The sequence below is a fragment of the Lathyrus oleraceus genome, chromosome 4, assembly GCF_024323335.1.
Source record: "Lathyrus oleraceus cultivar Zhongwan6 chromosome 4, CAAS_Psat_ZW6_1.0, whole genome shotgun sequence".
Classification (NCBI taxonomy): domain Eukaryota; kingdom Viridiplantae; phylum Streptophyta; class Magnoliopsida; order Fabales; family Fabaceae; genus Lathyrus; species Lathyrus oleraceus.
Window position 1 is genome coordinate 294,065,435 of NC_066582.1, and position 16,943 is coordinate 294,082,377.

At 36.6% G+C, this 16,943-nt stretch overlaps 1 protein-coding gene across 2 annotated transcripts; it reads right to left on the minus strand.

The window, feature by feature from the left end:
* Positions 1 to 433: 433 nt before the first annotated feature.
* LOC127075182 (F-box/FBD/LRR-repeat protein At4g26340) lies at positions 434 to 4,430 on the minus strand. 2 transcript variants are annotated; one of them, XM_051016660.1, is made up of 5 exons: positions 3,819 to 4,430; positions 3,267 to 3,741; positions 2,372 to 2,503; positions 1,992 to 2,280; positions 434 to 713 (listed from the first exon to the last, which is right to left on the minus strand). In XM_051016660.1, the coding sequence occupies exons 1-4, from the start codon at positions 4,319 to 4,321 to the stop codon at positions 1,993 to 1,995; spliced, it is 1,398 nt and encodes a 465-aa protein (XP_050872617.1). In that variant the 5' UTR covers positions 4,322 to 4,430; the 3' UTR covers positions 434 to 713; position 1,992. The 2 variants fall into 2 exon arrangements, with proteins under 2 accessions (XP_050872617.1, XP_050872616.1); XM_051016659.1 differs by having other exon boundaries at positions 2,372 to 2,521.
* Positions 4,431 to 16,943: the final 12,513 nt, after the last annotated feature.

Sequence of the window (16,943 nt, forward strand, 5' to 3'; positions counted from 1 at the left end):
TAGAAACTGTTATTAGTCCTTCAATGCTCTCTAGTCCTTGGATGCCACTGAATAATATCTGATCTTCTTCTTATGTGGTCTTACACTCTAGAAAGCTTTTATTTTAAAAGAAAAATTAAATTATTTTGCATCTAATTTTTCAAATAACCATGTAATATCAGGCTAAACTGCCTCCCTTAGATTAATCTAGGACATTAAATATTTCTTATTACAAAGCAAAATGGTGTGTTCAGAAGCCTTTGACTAACAGATAAGAATGAATCAAGAAAACACAGTGCATTCAAAAGCAACTCTCTGACAAAATTATTTATTCTAAGAGGCTTGAAAATTATTAACATTATCAAAATTAATGTTTAAAGCTGCGATGACTAGCATGAACAAGGTTCAGGAAAGAAAATCAAATTCTTGTGATCAAACTTCAAACATAGATAAGTTAGCCACAAATGAATAGCCACTCTAAACAAGTGACTCCAACAAAATCCCATATTTAAAGATGATGAGTGACATTCTCCAATGATTTTCAACAAAATTGGTATGACCTTTTACATACCATGTTTTGATATTAGCCAACCAAAAAACCTTACTAACTGAAATGCAAAATACATATTTATATGTTTTGATATCATATCAGTGTCATCTTTCTAATGAAGCCCCAAGCATTTGACCAAACATGATTTTGCCAGCATCCGAAATCATGGCACTCCAAATCCGCACTGCCAAACATATAGCAGAAAAAGTTATTCAAAGCCAATTTACCTTACTGTGTACAAGACCAAAAAATAAGAAACTGCAAATACCTAAACAATCTGCTGAAGTACAAAAAGTTACCAAGTTATTCAATCAGGTTTTACAAATCATATTCATAACATATAGCATTATTATAATAATTTGAATATGTTAGGCTATCTAATAACAAAGATAAAACAAGTTGAGAATGTAAGCAACATATAACAGATGATTTGAATCTACTCTTTGGTTTTTCTTTGCCCAAACTATTGATTCTCACAAAGTTGAATTTTGGCATGCATGTTAAGTCTAGGCCAACTTTAAGACTATACAAACACCAACAGATATCAGTAGGAAAATACAACAGATAAGATTTCCCATTTATAAAATCAGGTTTCCAATCACACAATTAATGACATGGCAGTGATGTAACAAACCTAAGTTAAGAATCTCAAAGTGGAACTGTTGCTTTCACAAAATCAAGCTCCTTCGGCTCGTTAGCCATGAGATTTCGTTCAAGATACGAAAATCAAGAACATGTGTTTGAGAAGGTGAGTGGAACCGTGGAGATCAGAAAGTTGGGTCACATCATCAAAAATGGGGAGACCGCAAACCCAAATTATTAACATGAGTATTTACGGTCCAGGTCACTTTTGATTTTGATCTGATTTGGTTTGATTCTAAGTATAAGTTTTAATTATATTTTATAACATGATAATACTCTCTAATTTTTTGAAAAGCATATTTTCTTTTATTTTAGGTTTTATAGAAGATCAATCAATCTCACGAATATAGAAATCATAATCAGATTATAATAGAGAGCGGTTCATTCACAAAGGTGACCCGGATTCATCAAAGTGTGTGCTAACAGTAACACCCCCAAATAAATAAAGATTTGTTTGCAATAATAACATGAGCACTTTGAAGAAAACCAGTGAGTTACTATATGTAACATTCCATCTAGGAGATTTTCTATCAATTTCATTAAGCATGTAAATGTCATTATTTTCTTCAACCTTATAAATCTTGAAAATTTCAATGAGCATGAAATCCTAAAGCAAATATTGTTATAGGGGAAAAGGTTAGAATATTTTCCCAACTACATCAAAGAAAACTTGGTATTGGATTAAAGTTGAACCATAGTTGAAAATGTGTGCAATCCATATTGTAAATATACAAGGCACATATAGTTGACATGAAGGCAGAACTAAGCCAGGCTGAATGAACTTTGATACATAAAAAAAGTAGACGACGAGAGTTTTCACCTTAAGAAGATACAGCTGGGTCAAATTTAAGTCGGCACCTGCTGGATCTCCTTGGTACTTCAGTTAATCTTTTCAGAGAACAGTACTTATTTGATTGTTCCATTGAAGCATCAACAAAAATAAGCATTGTCTCCAAAGCATATCCGTTCCGCAAAATATATTCAGCAAATGTCAACTCATCTTCAAATCCTTGATATCCTTCTATGTGAATATAAGTCAGGTGGAACTTGAGACACTTAGGAACTGTTGTTGACTTTGGGTCCCATGTCCTTAAAGGTGGTTGTTCCTCCTACAGCATCAAGACACAACATGACTCAAACGTATATTTTTACATACACAAACCAAAGATTGTTTGAATTAAACTTGAGAAGTCACCAAACCTTGTTGCTCTGGATTATGAAAACTTGAATCATATGACACTTCTCAAGCACGTCGACTAGAAGATTTGTGTTGAAACATGGAAGCATGAACTTTAGATGAAGTAGATTGCGAAATTCTGGATGATTTAGAACCTGAGGGCGAAGTGAGCACTGCTAGTCCATGTTAACAAGTGGTGGCACAAGATAAGTATAAGAGCACAAATACAAATATGTATAAACCAAAATAATAAGGGCAAATTATAGTGACCTCCCCTGACGTATATCACGATATAAAACATACCCCTAGTTTTCAAAACTCATCCAGCTCCCCTCATTAACAAAGTAAAAATAGTTGTTAGTAAAAAAGACAAAAGACAGTTGAACTTATTAATTTATCTTTTTCTGCATACTCCCCCAATAAAAAAACTAGTACACCCCTTCTTCTCTCTTGCTTATATTTATAGACATGTGTGTTTTGGGATTCCATTACTTTGTTCAACACTTCTGTTTATTTTCTACTATTTATCATGATGTGTATACTTTTGAGCATATAAAATTTGGCTGATAGCCAATAAAAACATTCAATCAACTTTCTTTAAAATGCAATGCACATTAGGCAAAACAGCAACTAAGTTTTGGTGATGATCTATATCGCATCATGTAGAAGCACATAAGGCATCAGCCACCAAATCAAATTTAGATGATTTTATCTTCGTACAAATCAATACGGCTTAAACCAAATAAAAGGAAATTAAAAAAAAAAACCTTGAATGCTCTGAAATAATTTGGCTGAGGCTGAACATGGGTTAAAAGTAAGGGAAATCATGAGATTTTGTGTCATTTAAAAAGTGGTGTTTATGACATTTAGACGGAACTTAGGGGGTTAGTGTAATTTGCCTTAATAATAAAGCTTCACCTTTGATATCGAATGATGCAATTGTATATCTAACTCATTGAAGGAGGTTTGGATGCGTTTGAGAATAGGGTCGACAGATTGACTTATTTGTAAGGGAAAGAAGTCAATGCATGCGTCCACCATACTCTGCAAGTTGCCAATGATGCCCAATGTTGTTTTGTTGGCACGATGAAAGTACCCATTGCCGGTGACGCCAGGTGTATATTTGCTGGCACCATTGCGGAAATAATCTACTTCAAGAAAAGTCCAAGAGAAACTCCCATCGGCGGAATTCAACCTCTGGGAGGAAGGTGACACATGATCTCTGGCCCAAGTTCCAGGCAGAAAGTCCTTATGCTGCAAAGTTTCAAGGATGGGGCAGGCAGAGAGCAAGACAATTTCGGAATCGACAATATCTGCATCGAGTTTGAGCCACTTAAGTGATGGAAAATGAAGCTCAAAACCTTGAACATTCATTCCGATGTCACCTACAAGACTGCATTGTTTTCAAAAGACAGATTAAGTAATAATCTACTTATCATGAATATTTCAAAAGACATTAAATTAGGTTACCTGAGGGAAACAAGATTGGTGCAATTCAAAAGCGAAGGAGGGAGAAGCACGGGGGAGAGCACCTTCGAACCCCAAATGTCGTCGGTAATGGAGAGAGACAGTTCTTCAAGGGTGGGGTTAATGGCAGCACCGATCCACATATTGGCGCAGTCACGACGAAACTGACAAACACGTTGAGATCTAGAGATGTAGCAATTGAGCTGAAACTTTCGAATGTTGCGGGATTTGCGGTAGGCGAGCGCAGCATTCACGAAAAATGTAAATTTGTCAATCCTTTTTGACCCTTGGACTAATTCGTCATCGAAGTAGAAAACCTGCAGATGCTGCCATAGGTGACGCCACCTGCGAGACACGAGACTCATGGTAGCCACAGATGTTCTCGTTGGGAGAAACGATAGGATGTTGCACAGTACAGAGTCCGGTAAACTACTCATCCGATCAGTGCCTCCTCCATGATTTTCTACTTCTTTCCGTCGTTTAGAGGTTAACATCTTCGGCGCCATCGCCGTTTCGGTGACTCTGATCAATTATTTCACACCATTCGTTACATTATTAAACCATTAGTAAAAAGGTACAAAGGGTATAAATTTCAATTATTATTACCAACTATTTAAAGATTCTACCAAAATGCCCTTAACTATTTTAAATATTTATATATTAAAAAAAGCCTAATATGTAAATATGATAAATATTTTAAATCATTACACTTTTCATTTAATCCGGAGCTACCACATGGCTACGGAAAATAAATATCTCCTTTCAACATCCCTGTAAATCAATTCTTAGTATTAAGATCCATTATAAGCAATCATAGTCGATGACACAACTACAAAGAATGTTAAAAGGATATATCCATTAAGCTATGCCACCTTTAACTATTAGATTGCATAAGATAACAAATGGATGATAGCAAACATGAAAGGGTGAACATGCTTTCCCAATAAATTAGTAATGTGTTTAATCCTTTGTTTCAGAACACAAATCATATCAACAATAGGCGCATTAAAGAGGTTAACAACTTCGACGTCATCGCCATTTGGTGACTCTGTTCAATCAATTATTTCAACTATTTAAATATTCTGTCAAAAAATTTAATACACCCTTATCTAGTTTATATATATATATATATATATATATATATATATATATATATATATATATATAAAGATTAATATTTGATAAATATTTCAAATAATCATACTTTTCATTCGATCCATAGCTAGTACGTGACTGCAGAAAATAAACATCACCTTTCAATATTTATTTTTTCTCTCATTTCTCTCTAATTCATTCCTTGAAATAAAAATTACTTTGGTCTTCTTAAATCTCTCTAAAACTTGTTGCGGTTTGTTTACTAAAAATACCAGTAAACAAGTTGGCATGTTTGGTGGGATACTTTTGTGCAAGAAATCAAATTTTTTAGAAAAATCTATATGTTTATCTTTGTTTATGTTCTTCTCAAATACAATGCTCTCAATTGTTAAGTGTTTATGCATCTAAGAAGTGGTAAAATTTTAAAGATGGTTCGTCCAAAAATTCTTCCCTCCCCCAGAACGATGTTCCTAATGTAGAAGAACAACCAACCGGATTGACGGTTGGTGGTTCAGGTACTTCAATAGTCGTTGGAGTAACTGCTCTTGTCGTGAGTTACGATGTCGTGAGATGTGGTAGTTCCAACTACTCCCAAGATTACACAAACTATTATAGGAGACCATATGTCTTCTTTCCTCTCAAGTTTTACGCTACTCATTGGTAGTAAGGAATATACATATGGGATGCCAACTACAATGATGGCAGACCTACAGACTAATGCATCTACATAGGTAGATAATGCAATGACTATTGCATCACCTATTATGCGATACTTAGCATCAGGATTGCCTATAAGTAATCTTAGTCGGATGACACAACCACAAGAAGGGCTAGGATATATCCATCAGGTTATGCCACCTTTAACTATTAGTTCTCTCTTGGTCGTAAGACAACAAATGGATGATAGCAAACATGATATGGTGAACATGCTTCCCCAACAAATTAGTATTGTCTTTAATCCTTTAATTCATAACACAATCCATAGTTACCAGCAATTGGTGCATCAAATGAGTCGAATAATAGATTTCTTTGGTATTCCTCAAGCGCTTACTCATCCAATTCCTCAAGTCCAAGTAGTTGGTGCAGTTCAAAACCTAGGAATTGCAAACAATGAAGGGTGTCTTAATAACCAAGTGCAATAATGGGTTAGACCTCAGCCAGCCGAACCACTTGCACATGGGATAACCGAAGGAGACTTAGGTCGAAATGGTCCAGAAGTAGTTTTGGTCAATAGGAACCAATATGGAGACAAAGTGGTTAGGAGAGTCTAACAAAAAAAATTGGGGCGAGGGGGGATAATATAGACATTATGGTTGAACAAATCCTAGCCCAAAATGGTCATAGTGTTGGTCTTCACAGGCCTAATTCTGTTTATGTCTTGTCTGAGTACGTTCTGCAAATTGAACTTATGAGTGCGACATGCTCTTAAATGTATTTTGAATGATGTCAAAACTAGGTAGCTTAGATCTTTGTGTATTTCGACCTTATAATCTTTGTCAAAATGTGCATTATCATCATATAACATGTAAGATTAGATTACATAAGTCATCACATGTCAAAAAATGAGTTTTTCATAAAATAACATACATGGGTCGATACAAGTTGAGGATGGGTCCACACATACTGAAGTGAATTTTAAGGAATTTGACTCTACCACGAATGGGTCGCCACAAAGAAGCAATGGGTCTATACATCCTTTGAATGGGTCGACTCATTCTTGGTTGGGTCGACTGAATCTGAAACATGTTTTCTAAAGTTTTTCCACTGCCTCAGATAAGTCGATACAATCGAAAAATGAGTCAATACATTGATTGAATGGGCCGACTCATCCGAGTTTTGAGTCGACTCATTTTGAAAGGTTTTCTTCACTATTTAGTTATTTCCTCTAATGTATTGACTCTATCTGGTTTCATATTGACTCATTCAACTGATGTATTGACTCATTTCTCTTTTGGCTAAAAATTTGTTTTGCTCATTTCATTTCTACACACACACATACTTATAAATACTCACTCATGCATCATTTCTAAGCATTGAAACCTTAAAGATACAAAGAATTCTCATCATCTTCAACCTTTCTTGAAGCATTCATCAACTACACATAATCATTTTTTATTGTTTGTTGGCAAGTTAAGATTGATAAGGTCTAATCTAGGTTGTGTAACCAAAATTTGGTTGAGGTTTTCTTTGGGGGTTTCAAGGATAAAAACTTTAGGGTTTTTACTTAAAGATCAAGGGTTGATTTGGAGGTTTTTGCATAAGTCTTTTCAAGTTGGATCCAACCGAGCAAAGACTTTGAAGAACGAGGGTTCTTGCAAAGGAGTAGCGGTAATCGGAGGATCAATTGTAAGACTTGGGGTAAGATTTTACAATTTGCTCATTTCATTTCTACACACACACATACTTATAAGTATAATGATAACCAGAGGATCAATTGTAAGGCTTGAGGCAAGATTTCACAATTTGGATTCAGCCGAGTGAAAGCTTTGAAGAACGCAAGGTTCGATCAAATGAGTAATGGTAACTGGAGGATCATATTGGAGATCTTGTGTGACTTGATCTCGCTAAGATCAAGGATAGAGAAGGAGCCAGGATCAACATCAAACATAGAGTTTAGGGTTTGGATTTCTACACTTCTCTTGTAAACTGATATTGCAAAGGTTAATTTCAAAATCTCAATTCGATTTTGAATTGAGGGTAGATGCAACATAGTAAGGACAATTAGGGAACTTCCTAAATTTTTTTTGATGTTCTCTCTTTCTCTTTATGTCTTTTACTCTCTTTTTATTTTGAGAACAATTAGTGTGTAATTTGAATTATTGAAAATGTTGGTTGCGTTGAAGTGTTTAAAACTGATTTTGCGAAAGCATTGTAATTAATTTGTTATAACTTCAACCCAAAGAGAATCAAGCTTAGTGTATTGCACACCAAGTGTTCAATAAAATTACTGCCCACTAAGTGTTCGACAAAATTCCTTAGTCAAGCTTTATTTTATTTGTCATTGGAAATCGTTTACGTTAAGTGTGATCTATATTCAAAAATTTAAATTGAACTTGTTGATTGGCTTTTCTCATCTTTGGCATGCATTCTACTATGGTTGTGCGGATATCTGATTCACCCAATAACGATTCAGATAGACGAGAGTCGATCCAAATTCGTTTCCGCTTGCCATAGAAAAATAATTTTCAAAACATAATTTTATTAAGAAATTTTTCATTAGGCGATCTATTCAACCCCCTTCTAGATTTTTTCCCTCGCCTAACAAGTGGTATAAAGAGCACTAATTTATCTTGTGCTTCAAAACCCCTTATTAGATTATGGCTTCCGAACTGAAGGGGACATATAATAAAGCGCCGGTTTTCAATGGTGAGAACTATGGTTCTTGAAAGGATTGTATGTGTATCCATATCAATTCTATTGATAGAAAAGTATGGAGCGCCATCCAAAATGGTCCATTTAAAATTACCACGACCAATGTGTCACACCCTGATTTTGACCCTGAATCACCGAATCGATATATACATCATAACTTTTACATCTCTGTACAACATAGCATACACTTCATGTTGCATAATGCTTAGAATGTCAATCGAAATAAATTTTCAGATCTACAGGCAGACCAGTTAAATCAATTTGCAAATGTGTGTCAGATCAACGGGAGAAAAATTTCAAAATCGAGCTTGCAGACATCAGTTTTATTAATCTACGTTTCACGTAATTTAATCTGGTGTGCTCAATTTATTTTTCGGCTACTTTTTCGGTCACATTCTGATTCGTCTGAGCGTTTTACCTGGACGTTTTCTATTTCAAAATTTGATGAAAACCTATATGCTTTCGAGAAGTTTATTTGACATCGATCGTTGTGGCGTAGTCATTTTAATTTTTTGAGCAATTTTACGCCCGATTTTTATTCGTTTATTTCCGTTTTTAGTCAAAATAATCTAAACGATTATTTAGAATTATTCATGTCTTTGATTTGAATTTTGTTTGTGTCTTTTATTTTTAATTAATTTTTTTAAAATCTTATTTATTAATTAATTTTGTTAAAGAAAAAAATCAAGAATATGATAATATCTCATTCCCCCACTACATGAAGGACACGTGACCAATTGGCATTGGGAGAGAGAAATGACATTTTTTTTCTTTCTGAATGAATGTCGTAAAATGCATTAAGGGGGACACACACACAATTCCAATTGGAACGAGCCAATAGAAACCCCCTAGAAGAATATTCTTCTCCATCCACCCAAAACACCCCACGCGTCCCACCTAGAAAAGCACCCACTTACATTTTAATTTTTTTTCCTCACTTTTCTTCACCATAACAAACGGACACCCCACATAACTTTTTGCTCCTTTTTCCATTTTTCCACAAACTTCCCTCACAACCCTCTCCTCTTCCCTTCACTCATCACCTAAAACCACAAAATCACCACCCTACATACTCTCCCCACTACAACACCACATTTCCGCCGGTCTCTCCCTCAAACAAAACAACCAAGCACCACACAAAATAATTTGCGACAACCACGTCTTCATCACGTTATCATAGAAATGAACGTGAAAACGCAACTACCGATATCCATATCATAACCACCTCCTTCAAGCCACCCACCACTATTCAACAACTTTTTTCGCTCACCCTCATTATTCATTAGCTTTCTCAACCTCATACCTTGAAACAGATCCATAAACAACAACTTTAGTTGAGATTTCGGTAATTTTCGTTTCGTTTCATTTGTGTATGATGGTTGATAATTGTTGGCCTTCATTTACATGTGTTTTGTTTAGGATCTGTTGTTGTTTATGGCATGTCTATATTTCGTTTTGACTGCAAAATTTTCACGAGCCTAGTAGCGCTACTGGTTTTCTTACCATGCTTATTTTTTCCATGTATTTTGTTGTTTTCTTTTTATGTAATTTTCATTTCCATATTACGACACAATATAGATGGTGTTGTTATACCTAAACCGGAAGCACAATGGAATGAGGAAGAGGAGAAAAAATGGTCTAATGATTGGAGAGCAAGGAATATTATAATCTTTGCTTTAGGAGTATATGAATATTACCGTGTTTCTCATTGTGGAATCTCTAAAGCTATGTGGGATGCTTTACAAGTAGCCCATGAAGGTATAAATGAAGTCAAATAAGCAAGGATCAATACTTTAAATCAAGAGTTTGAACTCTTTCACATGGAGCATGGTGAAACCATTGCCAAAATGAAAAAAAGATTCACTTATCTTGTAAACCGTTGAATGCACTTGGTAAGCCGATTTCCAATGATATTGCTACTAACAAAAAATTTAGATGTCTTAATAGGGAATGGAGACCCAACGTGACCGCCATCAAGGAAGCCAATGATCTATTAACATTTGATAGAACTACATTATTTGGTAAGCTTGAAGAACATAAGCAATAACTGTCATACCCCAATTTTGTTCGGTCATTTTAAAGTTTTGATCAAGCATTCACAATCATGAAGCGTGGTGCATATACTCAAGACTCGGGGATCTCCACTTGGTTGAAAGTTTCATAAACCCTAAATCATGTCTAGTTTTCTTTATGTGGGTTCGCAACCTTAAGTTTTTCTAAACTCTTCATCATTCATGGCTTGATTTTGTTTTCATGGGTTTACCCGGTATGTGTGTGTTCATAGCCATTAGTTCTAAGTTTAAGTTCTTGGTCCTATGAATTTTCACCTACTTTCCTTCATCTATGGCGTTTCGCCTGGTTAACTCCTTGTTCATAGCCTGTGACTGGTTCATGCATTGTGTAGCGGTGTATTCGTCACTTTATGATTTATTGACTAAATCAAAAGCAAAGCATACAAAGATAGAGTCGCCACTGCACTTTTATTTATCCAAAGGAATGGCTAAAAAGCGAACAAAAGCCTAAGAAGTTTTACAAAGAAAACTAATAAAAAAGGTACAGAGATCTGGGTAAGGGGGTAATTATGCAAAGGGAAGGTGTTAGGCACCCAATGCATCCTAGGTACTCCTAGGGAACCCTTTTCACAAATTGTTGCAAAAGATATTATTTATGAAAATATTTATTGTGCAAACATTGATTGGGAGGATGAGAAAAGAATATACAAAATTTTATTATTTTTGTGTTTGGATGGAAAGATCCATTGCCTACGTACCTTTACAGGATCAAAACCTCGTAGTTCGGCTAAAAGATTTCCAAAATATGAGTGGGTTGATTTTAAACAAAAGCCCTAAGGTTTTTCATTATCCACGGGAGAAAACTCAACCTATACAACCACAAGTCCACCATGTGAGAAAAGCTTCAACTTGCTAGTGAGGGACCATGCCCTATAATAAGCAAGGAAGTCTTACAATTCAATCACTAAGGACAAAAGGTGAGATTCACATCAACCACTAAGATAATTGAGATCTATGGCTAATGTATGAAAACTTATCAAGAAGTGGGCAAGGGCCACAAAAACAATTGGGTGAGTGAAATTAACCATTTAGAATTTATTCACAAAAGATGGTCAAAGTTGGTATTAGATTCAATTCAGAAGAAGTATTGTGAAAATGAAGTTTGAAAATCAGAGGCTTGAGGCCTAGGTTTCTAGTTTGAAAAGAAGTGAAAGTGTTTGCACAAAAGTTTTCTGGTTTGGGTTAACATGCAAATGGAGGTTTAAAGAAATAAAAGGTGGGAGGGTGAGGAAGCAAAACTTCTTAGGTGTTCACCTCTTGAGATCATATGTAGATGATCCAAGTGACTCCTTTGGAATAGGCAACAAGCACAAAGCAAATAAACCATATATCAAAAATAGCCAACATAAATGGAAACCAGATGCCAATCAATGGAATTACACTAGACTCACAAAACTAAAATGGATACCAGATGCCAATCTATGGACTTATACCAGTCTCACAAAACAAAGAAAACGTGGATACCAGATGCCAATCTATGGACTTATACAAGTCTCACAAAACAAAGAAGACAAATGCAATGCAAGAGGAAACAAGTTGCCAATAAATGGTCTTACACTCGACTCCAAGGAAAGGAATGCCAATTAATGGTCTTAGTTCCAACTCCTACCATATCACAGGAAACAACTGCCAATAACTGGACTTACAATTGACTCCTCAATGGATAAAACACAAATCTCACAAAGTATGAACAATGATCATGAAATGATATACAAGTGATGAAAACAAAATGCACAAAGGCACACACAAACAATTATGCACATATGGGCAAACAAGCAAACAAACAGTCACTTATCACACACTATACACAATCAATAGGCTCAAGCAAGGTTAGGCTTTAGTCAAGGGGTCACATCAACCTCGACAAACAAGCCAACTGGAAATGGGTGTTTTGAGCTCTTAACCCTAACATTGAGAGTTAGGGTGAAGCAGATGAAATGGAAATGAGGGTTATGCCTCACAGCTCTTATCCCTGGCCTGAGAGAGCTTGAATCAAATAGAAGGTGTGGGAGTTCAGAATGAAGGAACTCTTCTCCACAAATGACTGACTCTATGGACAAGATTTTGGGTTTTTTATTCAAAGTGCATCAACACATGGTGTGAGCAAAATGAATGACACAACTGAATAGCAGGGGATGGATTGCACATCCCTTCTATCTGCCAATTGCCTCTTTAAGAGGACTTAACCTGCTTGGCACAAAATTAAACAAACAAAGACATGACCTCTTAAGGAGGGCTTCAGACAGGTGCCTGCCAATAACAGCAGGTCTTCCAGACTACATGAAGAATAGGGATTATACCTAAGTGGTATGCCAACCACAAGCAAAGCAAAGTTCAAATGAACTTAACGCAACTTAGGTACCTGTGTAAACAACTAAACAAATCAGTACAGTATTCAGACAAACAGACAACATTCAACAACAAACAGACAATCCCAATGTACAATATGTAAGCCATAAGGCAAACTCAAGTGAGTTATCATCAAGGCCTACAAAACAACCAAATGTTAGCAATCAATAGCAAATATCAACACTCAAATGATGAAGCAACATCAACCATGGAAATTGGGTGCTTGGTCCTGAAATTCAAAGCTCACATGTAAGTCCAAACCACTAGGTCAAAGCCTAGGGTCAAAGGTGAAGAAAAAATTCAAAACAGGAGCTAATATTCAACACAATGCAACTTCAAACACATATTAACATGTCCTAACAAGGACCAAATCAAAATCATCTAGCAAGTCCATGTAATAAGCAAGAGAAGTCAAAGACAATTTCAAAGCTCACATTTGGACATTGAGAATGAAAATTCCAAATCAAAACAGAAATGATTCAAATAATTCTGGAAAAATTCATGAGTATTCAACACATCAAACATGATCATCATGAAGGTGAGAAAAACAAGAAAGGGGGGTTTGAATTGTTTGAAAAATAAGCGCTTTTGCAATAAAGAAAATCACACAATGATTTTATACTGGTTCGCTTATAACACAAAGCTACTCCAGTCCACCCGGCCAAGGTGATTTCGCCTTCAACAAGGACTTAATCCACTAATCTTGAAAGATTACAAACAACCCCTAAGAGAGAAGAAAATCTCTTAGTCCTCTCAAGTCTACAGACTACAAAGAGTCACTTGAGGAAATCAAATAAAAATAAGATACAAGATGTGTAATCTAGTGTGCTTCTAAGAAAGCAAATATTACAAACTTAAGAACAATTTTTCACTTGATAAGCAAAAGCTTAGTGAAAATCTTTGAAGAACAAAGATGTTTTTCTTGAGCGTGATATGATTTCAGTATAGTTTTGGCTAGTGATTTTTTCGTATTTACTGAATGAGATTTCTTCTCTATTTATAGGAGTTGAAGTAGAGTTGAAGTAGCGTTGAATCTGTTGGATATTGAGATGTAATTACGCCATTCCATTAATAGCTTCTGCAGTAGACTTTTTCACTTAGAAGTGACTACTTACCACAATTAGTATCTTCTCTCTTGGAAGTGGAGATTAACGTCTCTTTCTAATTGAGGAAATCCATTTGCAGAACTTTAACTTGGCTTAAACGTTACTTCATCATGATTTAACAATTCTGATTAGAGTTTTTGTGTATCTGGAGAATCTTGCTTCTGATGTCGCTGATAACTTCCAGAGTTTACAGAAGACATTTGTTCAGAGTCAGAGCTTCTAGACTTTACTTCATGTTCAGATGCTTCTGATACTTTGTAGTTTTGTCCAGAGTCAGAGCTTCTTGAAACGAGATTCCACTTTAGATGCTTCTGATACTTGAGATTTTGCATCTGATCTAGTTTTGCATCTGATGACATCATCAGATTTATTTCTTCTTTCTTTAGAACCCTGCACACTTAGAAACTTTTCGTTAGGGTGCCATTTTTGGTTTCATCCTTTGTTATCATCAAAATCATGGAATCTATTGTAGAACTATTTTTGTTCTTACAATCTCCCCCTTTTTGATGATGACAAAACAAATAAAATTATCAGATGAAACATGAAAAATATTAGATCAGATAGACAAAAGCTCCCCCTGAGTTAGCGCTAGGGAGTTCAGAAGTTCTTACCAGAGCTTTTCCAAGTAATTAGGTTTCTGAAAACTTTCTGCAAATGCTTAACTTTAAAGTTAGAGTTATTTAATCAGAGCTATTATTTAATCAGAGCTATTATTTAATCAGAGCTATTTATATCAGAACTATTTCTATAATTGTTGCAGAATGCTTAAGGTTTTAGACATAGTTTTCATCAGAGCTATTTAATAATTTCTCCCCCTTTTTGGCATAATCAAAAAGGCATAAAATATAAAAAGAATAATAGAGAGAAAAACACTTCATTAAACAAAAGCACAAGGGCAAGCAGCAGTCAAAACATCAGATTCAACAGAAATATCAGAGCAAAAAATAGAAAAGACAGAAGCAAAAACACTAGGCAAACAAAAGAAATCCTAAGTGCCTAAGGGTTTGGAGGAGGAGGAAGTCTCTGTAGTAGCATGGCAAACATATTCTGGAGGTTTTCATTCAGAGCGTCTTGCTTGTCCATCCTTGCCCGGAGCTCACTCTGATCTTGCTTGATCTCTTTCTGATCTTGCTTGATCTCCTTCAGAGTGTTAAGAATCAGAGGGATCGCAGAGGAAGACTCCCCCTGAATCAGAGCCTGCTGAGCTTCAGCTTCAGCAGCAGCTTGGGCTTCTGCATCTGCCTTAGCCTTGGCTTCAGCTTCCTGAATCCTTAGAAGTTCTGCTTCCTTTGCCAGGCGTTCTTCTTCCAACCTCTTAGCTTCTTCTTCAGCTTCCTTAGCCAACCTTTCTTCTTCTAATCTCTTGGCCTCAGCTTCTCTAGCCAGTCTCTCTTCCTCTAATCTCTTGGCCTCAGCTTCTCTAGCCAGTCTCTCTTGGAGTCTTTCCTCAGAGTCTCTGATGTAGCCATTTCTGACTTGTTCAGAGATACTCTTCAGCCTATAAGACTCAGAGGTCATCCAACTAATAACTCTGTTCCAGTGTGTCCTAACAGATTTAGGATCATCACTGACTTCAGAATTTTTAGCCAGAGACTTGATCTTCTGGACTGAGGATTCTGCAACCTGTATAATGGCCTCCTCAAGGGTAGGTATGATAATTTTAGGTTCAGGTTCAGGTGAATGAGGTGGAGAGTTTTGAGGGCTGAGATTTAGAGGTTGAGGTTCAGTTTGTTGAGGTTCAGATTGTTGAGGTTCAGATTCTGCTTGAAGTTCAGAATCTGCGTCTGGTTGAAGACTAGGAGAAGAAGCATATAATGGATTTAGGTCTAAAGGGTCAGAGTCTGGTCCAGGTACAGCGGGAATAAGTGGTGGAGTGATATAAGGTTCAGATGGTTGAATCACAGGAGGTTGGGTTTCAGAGGGTGTGGTGGTTGTTTGTGGTGGAAGTGAGGTTTGATTTTCAGAGGAGATGGTGGTTGTTTGTTGTGGAAGAGAAGTTCGGAGGGGAGAGGTTACTTCAGATTGTGTTTGAGTTTGTGGGGCGAAATTTTTAGCATAAATTTCAGCTATTGTTGGGGAGTTTGGGTCAGAGTGTTCTTGATCAGAGGACTCATGATCAGAGGACTCTTGGTTAGAAGAAGGGGAAAGGTAAGGGGGTGATTCATACTCAGAGGATGATGAAGAGCTGTGGTGATATAGTTGATTAGGGTCAGAGGTTGTTGTGAAGTTACGGGCAATTTTTAGAACAGGTGGAGGTTGAGAGGTTCTGGTGATTGAGGGAGGTATTTCAGAGGTGGTATATATTGGTTGAGAGGAGAGAGGGTTAGAGGAAGCCATTACAGATTCAGAAGAGACAGGAGGAATGGACTTACCAGAAGAGACATTCAGAGGTGCTGAAGCTTTGGTGCCAGAGGTTTCTCCAAGTCTGGCTTTCTTTGCCTTCCTTGCTTCCTCAGCTATCTTCTTCTCAGAAAGACCTCTTTTGTATCTGACCAGATCTTCTACAGAGTCCAGACAGTCTTCAAGGCGGAAATCAGAGATATCAATGCCTTCATCCAGACGATCCTGAAGGTAGATAGCAATGGCATCTCTGGGTTCATTCTTGAAGAACCTTTCAAGGCCATGAGGCATCTTCCTCTGATCCTTCAGAGCTTCCCAGGTCACATTCATAGTGGGCTTGACTCTGATGTCTTTGATGATTCCCATACTCCTCAGATTTTTGGCATTCAGAGGCTTTCCAACGTCAATTGCCAGATCATCCATACATCTGGTCTTCTCCAGAGCATCTACCAGCCCATGCTCAATGAAGATGTCAGAGAGCAATCTACCCAGAGGAATGTAGGATCTGGGCTTCATATTATTCCTTGTTTCTCTGACTGAATCCCTCAGATATCTGAAGAGGAGAACAGGGAGGTTGATAGGAATACCCTTCTGAATACAGTAGAGGATGCATTTCTGATCAGCATTAATGTAATCTGAAGAGTTGGAGGCTGGACGATGATGGATTGTCCCCAGAATAATCTTCAGCCAAACTCGGAGGTTCTGATGAAGCTCCTTGTTCTTAGATGGGTTTCCTTCAACATTTGCTTTGAAGATTGTAGGGTTAATGACTTCTGTGATGCGCTTGGACCTTG